General features: G+C 33.0%; 1 protein-coding gene across 1 annotated transcript in view; it reads left to right on the top strand.

The window, feature by feature from the left end:
* The window catches only part of LOC106459954 (nuclear receptor subfamily 2 group E member 1-like), a 33,279-nt gene that overhangs the window by 9,617 nt on the left and 14,233 nt on the right, over positions 1–9,429 (top strand). The window contains exons 2-3 of the mRNA XM_013919626.1: positions 911–1,006; positions 8,609–8,959. Coding sequence (XP_013775080.1) covers positions 911–1,006; positions 8,609–8,959 — 447 coding nt within the window. The remainder of the gene's footprint in view (positions 1–910; positions 1,007–8,608; positions 8,960–9,429) is intronic.

The following is a 9,429-nucleotide window of genomic DNA, read 5'->3' as shown; positions in this document are numbered from 1 at the left end:
AGGTAATGTTTCGTAAAAATACTAATGTCCGATGTGAATCCATTGAAGTTAAACTATTTGTAATGTCCGAACTTTGTAATCGTTCCTGGTCAAATATCTGAAGTTTTCCGATTGTTAAGGGTTATAACAATCACAGTTATAGCTTCCGAAGTTTTATAGCACACTGATTATAGCGAACTAATAATAGATACTCTCTTTGGCGTGTCGCGTTGGTTATATTTATAGCCGTGTGGAGGCGTTCTAGAAAATTCAGATTACCTAACAATAAAAGTTTGTAGATTCTTACTTTCGAGAATCTTCTACAACTTTGGAGAATAGGCGGGAGTTTCGCAATACATATTTAACAGTATAAGCTATGTATGGTTTTAAATATAAATTTAATCTAAACAACGTTGATATTAAAATAAATATATAATATATAAATATATTAAAATAAATAATAACAAATTCGTTACAACATTAAACTGTCAAAATATTATTAAGTTATTCACAAAAATCAGGGCTTGAACACTAATGTAAATACATATATTTGAAACACTGATTCTTCTTCCCTCTACAGGGCCAGTAATCATACAGGCTTACTCACGTCTCTCCAAATCAAAATTTTCCTGCTCTGACATTTACATCCGGGTCACTTTCTATGTTACATTACATTCATTCTGTTATTGTAAATGTATGGTACGGCACCTTAAAATATAAAGAATTTAAAGGTAAAAAATACAACAATTTTCTACAGTGTAATTCGTGACGTTTCTGTATATATTTGATAAAATGTTCTTTATATTTTGCTAGTTGTTATACTTATTATTTTATTATAATATGGGTTTCCAATTACACGGAATATTACAAATTTGACATAAAAACATATGATAAGACGAGCAGTTTTGTAATATATTATCTTCTTCTTCAGCCGGAACAGGAAACTGCGTTATTGACAAAGCCAGGAGAAACTGGTGCCCACACTGCAGACTGCAGAGATGTTTTGCTGTAAATATGAACAAAGACGGTGAGTATCACAACGAGAACGAAAACTGTTTAGCTTTATAACATCTTTCTACATTACAACTGACAGGAAAATATTGGTATTAGTGTAAATCGATTCCTTGAACTGCATTGAACACTTACAATGAAACAATCATAAAAATATATATTATATATAAGTGCCTTATTATTACACCTAACAATGATAAAAATATATATTACATATAAGTGCCTTATTATTACACCTAACAATGATAAAAATATATATTACATATAAGTGCCTTATTATTACACAAAGTTTTGTGTCATGAGGATAGTGCACCAAGCACACTACTGGTGTTCATGTTTTTCTAAATGAGTGATATCCCATCAGTAGCGCAACGGTATGTCTTCGGACTTACAACGCTAGAAACTGGGTTTCGATACCCGTGATGGGCAGAGCGTAGGTAGCCCACTGTGTAGTTTTGTGCTTAACTACAAACGACTAAAATAACTAATATTCTGTTCTTAAACAGTATCAAACTGTTTAAGTATACATAATAGGTATATTTTTCGCTGTTTATTATATTTTTTATTATAAGGATTATTTTTCATTGTTAGCCTAGTACGTGAACTTAGGACTAACCTGAATATTCGAAGCTGGCCGAATCCCGTGAGATATTATTGGGATTACGACTGGAAATATCTCTTAACAGCGACATACCTCACTGATGAATCAATACATTCTAATTATAACTAAGAAGGGTGTTTTAAAATAGCTATATTCATCACATGTAGATGGCTTGTTTTGATCAGGAATCAATAATAATTATACTTTATATATATATATATATACTTGTTTGAAGAATGAAACTAAATCAACGTATTATTACATAAGTTTGTAACAAACAAAATCTACATTATTTTGTGCGTCTTTAAAGGAAAGAACAAAGGGTGGAAACGTTTGGAAATTTGTTCTTCAACATCCTGTGTTGAATTAAGTCATTTCTTACCTTTCGAAAGCTATTAAAGTTATGTAGTAATAACTGTATTCAAACATTTCCTAAAAATTTCCTTTTTTCTTCTTCTTATGATTGACTTAGATATAGCATTATTAATTGGATTGTTTATCAAATTTGTTAATAGTTTAGTTTTATGGAGATTTTTGTGACATCTTTGATAATTTCCGTTTTCAGGAAATGTTCGGTTGTTACTAGAGTTCGCAATCATGAACAGAATCTCAGCCCTTGTTTATCTTAAACGCTTACCTAACTGAACATAATATAATTTATTTGCGTTAGTGATGTGTTATAGCTTGAAACAAAACGTTTTGAAAGCTTCTTAAATCAAACCTCAGAAATAAAAAGCAACAAATATGTGTGTATGTTATTGTAGCTATCTCAGTTCCTTCATTAATATAATTTATTTACGTTAGTGATGTGTTATAAAACGTTTTGAAAGCTTCTTAAATCAAACCTCAGAAATAGAAAGCAACAAATATGTGTGTATGTTATTGTAGCTACCTCAGTTCCTTCATTAATATAATTTATTTACGTTAGTGATGTGTTATAGCTTGAAACAAAACGTTTTGAAAGCTTCTTAAATCAAACCTCAGAAATAGAAAGCAACAAATATGTGTGTATGTTATTGTAGCTACCTCAGTTCCTTCATAATTAATCTGTCAATGCGCGTTTTACGGTGTACTCTCTTAAATAAAAGTTCCGTGAATTAATTGTTAACTTACCAAAAAACTTAAAGAGCGCTCGTAAAGGACGCCATATTAACATATAGAACTAGCACATCTGTGTGGGTTTTGTTTTCTTACAAAACAAAGTGATAAATCATTTTTAATGTAAGCTGATTGTATAAAATAAAGCGAAAGAACCTCTGATTACTAAGGTAATGGCTTGTCATTTGCAATGCTTAGATTTGCCTGTTCATATATATCTTCTAAACGCATCGTTGTGTAGTAAAACATGATAAGTGAGCCGATTGTTCAGAGCGATGACGTTACGAAAAAAAAAAAGCTTTTCCCGGATGTTTTCATCACATTATGTGACTCAATTGAGCCAAAAATAATAGTTTTAGTTTTGTGTTACTAGCTAAGCTTTTAAATACGTGACAAACTGACAGTAGGTGTCTCATCGAAGCTGTACTTACACTGTTTTCACGGCTCTAGTTCAGGGAATAGTTGATGATGTCTTCTTTTGTCCTTTTCGACATTTTCCCGATTCCTTGCCACCTCTAAACGCGCAGTTATCGGCCCTCCAAATCTCAGCCGTAAAGACTGCTACCTCATGTGGCGAGCCTTCCACCTGCACGTGAATAAGAAAACGTCAATAACCATTATTTGATCATTTTCCGCCACCGGCGCTAACAATCACAGGCGCACACACCGAAGGTTGGTACTGCACGTGTTTTGTGAGCGATGATTGGCAGGTAAAGTTTTCAAGCACGCGCAGAAGGCGGAGCGTGCTACTCAGTTAAAGGCAATGCGCGAGCTTTACAGTAATACAAAATATTTAGATTCATGCAACAAACATCACGCCAACAGAGCGGCACATATAATTGGTACTCGAGAAAGAAGAAGAACCTGAATTTTACTGTCAGTCGATAATAGTCAATTTCTATATATATGTTTTATTACGAATGTTTCAACTTGACAGAGTAAACTGTTATAATTGAGTTAACACGTATATATCTATACATACAAATATGTGTTGTTTGTAAAAATTGTTGTGTATCAGTAACGTACGTAGTGAACCTCGTGACATTTTAAACGTACTACTTAGAGACTTGTCAGAACATGCCCATTTACAAAGCTTACAAAATACTATAAGCTATGTATATTTATCTTGTATAACGCGTAAAGAATTAACACAAGAACTGAATGTACAAAAATACTGCAGTATAACACTGTTGAATAATTATGGTTGAGAAAATCGATCATCGATCGTTCTGCTAAAGTTTTAGGATCTTTATATATACTTACCCTATCTAAGATATCGCAAGTCAATGAATGATATTTGCTGAACTCAATAGCGAGTACCAGTATGAAGTACGAGTAGAATGGAAATTAGATAATAACAATGTGAAGTATTTAGCGGTGTGTGTGAAAGTTCATACGTAACAGCATAAAATCACTTTTTAAACTCGTGCCTACGCATATATCTACTTTGATGCGAGAACAGTTGCTCAGATACATTCTAGGTGACACATGCTGAACATGATATAAATCGATGATAATGATAATAGTGTCGTGCACATGTCTTAATATGACTTGATATAAGTTCTAAGGCCTGGCGGTTAGGGCATTCGCTTCGCATATTGCGCATCGCGAGTTCGAATCACGTCACTGAACATACATGCCCTTTCAGTCATGAAGGCGTTGTAATGTTTAGGTCAGTAAAGCATTTAGTTTGGTTAATAGAGCTATACTTATTGTTGAAAATGTTAATACTCTGTAATTTACTGCTTACTCGTATCATACGCTTTTTAGAAAAATGTCTGTAGAGATGAGAAAATATTTAACTGATCCAGTATTTAGTATTTTGGTATCTTAAACCTGACTAACACCTTTTGCGACACATGGGTTAAATGGACAGGTCAGAGTCCATTAATATTTAGACATAGCCCTCCATTTGTTAGAACTATTGACTAGAAAAGGAGCAATCAGTCAGTAGCATTTGCCGCCTACGCAGCTACTCTTAACTTATTAACAGGATTGACTTTCACAGGTACGAAACCCTACAACTCTGTAGATCGTGTTCAGTGCCATATCATGGCTCGAACCTTGAACCGTCCATTTAAACCACTATCCACGTCTTGTCCAGTTCTACCTTCACTGTAAAATGTCTGTATGAACTGCAAAAGTATATGTCATTTACTAAGGTTTAATTAGAATAAGGGCTGGGCGTGGCCAAGTAGCTGTAGTGCCGAATATGACACTTGTGAATTCGAAGGTCCATGGTTTGTGTCCTGTTGCCTCAGAACCGAGCTCTGCACTTTGGGGCCGTGGGAACGTTATAACAGTTAAGGTCAAATCCTATTTTTCGATTAGAATTGCCCAAGAGGTTAAGGTGGGTACTGTTGCTTAACTGCTTTCCCTCTAATCTACCAACTCCAAATTAGGGATCTCTAGGAAAACTTACTTAAGTTTTGATTATTCATGTCTCGCTTTGTAAGTCACGGCTGAATTGAAGTGTGACAACCTACAAAATGTTCTGACCAATTATAGTTTCATTAACTATACTATCTGATCAAAACATTTAACATGTACAAAAACAGCCAACTTAGAATAAAGGAGTTAGCCATATAAAGATGTGATTAAGGGTAAACCCTTTAAAGATGTACGTAAAAATAATTTAAACAAGAAAAAATTGGGAAAAGTTGACTTCCTTTGATGTTGACTTTCATGACAGGGATTGCAAGGAATTGCACAAAACCCTAACGGAATGTTCGGGCAAAAAATACCTTAAACAGTAAAGATTCAATTCAAACAACGCTTTAAAGGTTTTGCTATTGACTCCAAAGGTTGTACACACATAAAACAGCACAAAAAGCAAGCATGTTAGACTTACAAGGAAAAGAAAATCCGCTCAAAACAGCATGCTTGTAATTCTTCTTCTTATTATTATTAAAAACGGCTTGGTATATTGCATCCAAACCTGTTGTATAATACTAAATAAAGTACTGCAAAGGTCGTAGGGGTATTGAAAAGTTGATTTGTGTCTTCTATATTTTACATAAGCTAAAAAACATTATAATTCAAGGGTAAACGAGGCTATCATTACCCCTTGAAGTTAGCTTTTCTACAAACATATTGTGCTCCTTCAAAAAGCTTAAGTGCAGGGTGAAACAGGAATTATCAGCCGAAAGATGAACATTAGATTATTGTAAGATGTACATAATCAACTTTTTTATACAATGTTTGTCTTTAGGGAGCCAACCCCTGTATTATGTGCGAAATGAAGGAGTAAAAATTCAATATACATAATATTAAGTTTTATTACACACACATTCGTAGAATATTTACTTTAAAAGACACGAAGGTTTATTTAAACCGATGTTTTAGGCGTATATGTTTTACTTGAAAAGGCTTTTCTACTGGTTAAATTTTACACGCGCTTAGTGGGGGTTGTGTCTTAGTCTAGGCATATATTTGTCCATTGTTATGCATTATATATAGAGAATTTACTTACACAAAAAACTATAAATGCTCACTATTTTCTCAAACAAATCTCTATGATAATCTCCAGCTGCAACTTAATATTTTACATCTCGAGCTAATGTGATCAAATATTCAATAGCTACAGTAAATCATCATGAACCGTATCAGCTAGCTAAGTTTATCGTTACAATGTATAAAGTTAACTACCATATCAAGTAATCATTTGCCTATATTTGAGCATGAAATAAGCCAGCAAGTAAAATATATATTTTGACTCTACCAAATGTAATTCTAGGTAACAGCATGAACCCAAAATAGGGGTTTGTGGTTTCAATAAATAATGTCTACAGTATCTCCAATCTTGTTTCCTTACTTTTGTTTATAATCCCCATTTGCAGGTTATAAATTCCCAATTTTTTATTTATCTTGTATTAATTTTGATATTTGTTCCATTTCCAATGAAAAACGGGGCTACGCATTCTCCAGTATTTCTTATTTAACTTATACACTTTTACATTATGTCTTTACAGGGTTTGCTCTTTGTAACTTGGCTCTTTTTTTATATCACATCTTTATATGATTGTCCTTTTATGCTAACTTGGCTGTTTTTGAAGGTGTAACACGTTTTTATCAAATATTACAAAATTGTGTTTTTATTATTATTTTTAAATTAATATCTCACGCGAAGTGGTGCTCGAACCATGACTACCATAGCAAGCTGTCAACACAGCGAATTAAACTACTACATCAGTTCTTCATTCCATATTCTCAAAGTGCCCGTATACCCTTAGGTCTCAAGTTTTAAACGAGTGTTTTTATATTTTCCAAGTCCCCGTATACCCTTAAATCTCAAGTTTTAAACGAGTGTTTTTCTATTTTCAAAGTGCCCGTATACCCTTAGGTCTCAAGTTTCAAACGAGTGTTTTTATATTTTCAAAGTGCCCATATACCCTTACGTCTCAAGTTTTAAACGAGTGTTTTTCTATTTTCAAAGTGCCCGTATACCCTTAGGTCTCCAGTTTTAAACGAGTGTCTAGTAAAATTTTGTTTCGTCCCGGTCTTTCTCGATTTACATTACGTTTTGTCACTTCAACAAGAAGAATAAAAACAATTTTACAAGATTTTTAATACTTATTTCTCTTAATATAAAACAGATATAAAGCCTTTGTTTTTACTCAAAATGTTAAGATATGTACAGAAAAATAAAAATAATGAAATTTCATCATTTGGAACAGCTGTGGCAATACCACATATTTGATCTAAAGTTCGGTTAGATTTAGCAGATTGTGATAGACTACACATATGAATTATTGAATAACTATAAAAACTCACTACATTAGGTGCTGTCATTACTTAGCGTAAGTTACGATCTAAGGTATAAACAACTGAAGTTAACAGTTTTAAGCATACGTTCTATGAACTTTGCTTATGCCATTAATGTGGAATGTGCTTTGATTCTCAGTTATAAAAGGTTAGTACGTTCTGGTTTTCAAATAAGTTAAACAATGATTATTTTTTCAGATTACCTTAGTTAAATGTGAAACCTAAAAAAAGGGAAATAGACATTTAAACTATCTAGTAATAATTTTTTTACCTATGCTAAACATTTAACCTTTTAATAGAGCCTTTTTATAAGATTTTTCTATGCTAAATTTCAAATAATTAAACTAAGATTTAGGTGTATAAAAAATCTTTATATCATACAATGTAGCGATGAGAGTAAATGTACTGGTTATAAACTTGTATAATCGTTATACACATCTGTAGCATAAAATATGATCATACAGAAAGTGCATAAACTTGGAACTCTAGGGATAAATAAAGGACTATTAAAAGTATTTAAGATAAAAATGGAACTAATAATAATGTTAAATAAGTAAAAAATATCACCAGAAATTACGCATTTTGTTTGTTCAACTGTAAATTGACTGGATGAACTCGCACTCATAGTACTACTCTGGAATGTCTTGAGAAATTTTATTGTTTCTCAGCCTTGAAAAGTTATGTATCCTACAGCTACTAATAACAAGAAAGCAGAAAGTTAAAGATGTGTAGTTGAGAATACAACAGTCACGTATAAAAATATCAAAATGGCAATCTCAAGACAAAGTATTGTTTTGCCTATATTAAAATATAATTTTTCCATTTGACTTTTGAATATTTTGAATTTTATTGAGTTTTGTTTGAAGTAGGTATGCTTACATTAAGTATTAGGACGTATTTCATTACGTATTATTGTGTTGTGACGGTGAAAATATTTTTGTTTAATTTACTGGTTGAACTCACCTGGAAGGTCTCGAGGAATATGAGCTCTTTAGTTTTTATTTCTCAATTTAAGTAATTGCTTAACATGATCTATGTGTGTGTGTATATATATATATATATATATATGTGTGTGTGTGTGTGTGTGTGTATTTATATCTTTGTAGCGTTTGAGTATAAACCAAAATATATAAAATTACAATATTTTCGTCATAGCTGTACAAGAAGAAAGAGGACCAAGGAAGACTAAGAATCCAAGAACCAGTTCATGCAGCAACAAGACAGGTTCCAGATCCAAGATCCGGATAAGGTCACCAGCACGTCCAGAACCTCCTTTCCTTCCTTGCACGACACCTTGTGGCAATAGCGTCATCAATACTCCATATACTTTTCCTCAACACTCAAGTCTGCCCTTACCGTTCAGTCCCTGTTTGCTGCCTTTGGCATCTTTTTATGAAGCTAGCAGCAGTGCTTTCAGAACAGTAGTTCCTCTCAGGGCTATTGATACTTCTCGCCGACACACGGCTTTGGCTACCGCTCAACCTACCCAGGAACCAACATCATCTCGTACGTCTAAACAAACAAACAAAGAGTGTCTGGATTAGATGTCTCTCAATATTTGATTCGTAAAAATTAAACGCTAATATTATCTATGCCATAAAACCCCTAGAAAAATTGTATTCTTTCAACGATTACGTTTTTTTTTTTCAGTTGCTCAATTTTCACTACGATTCTTCTTAATTTTAATTATTAGAAAATAATTGCCTTTGTTTTCCGTAGTTAATCTCGACAAGCAATTGTTCAATTCAGTACTGACCCTTAAACTATGGATACAGGTTCTAAAAGAGCAGTATTAGCCGTTCTTCTCAGGAGATATAGTGTTAGGATTATACTTACAGTGTTAATAAACTTCTAACTATAGTGTTTGTAATAAACTTTATCCACTGGAACTGGACTATACTGACTAACTGATGAGTGGAACAAAACTGACAGTGTAACAAGGGTTTAAGGAACCTATAGTTTCCACCAGCTACACA

Source organism: Limulus polyphemus, unplaced genomic scaffold (genome assembly GCF_000517525.1).
Source record: "Limulus polyphemus unplaced genomic scaffold, Limulus_polyphemus-2.1.2 Scaffold686, whole genome shotgun sequence".
NCBI lineage: Eukaryota > Metazoa > Arthropoda > Merostomata > Xiphosura > Limulidae > Limulus > Limulus polyphemus.
Note: the sequence above shows the minus strand (reverse complement) of the source record. Positions and strands in the feature narration are given on the sequence as shown.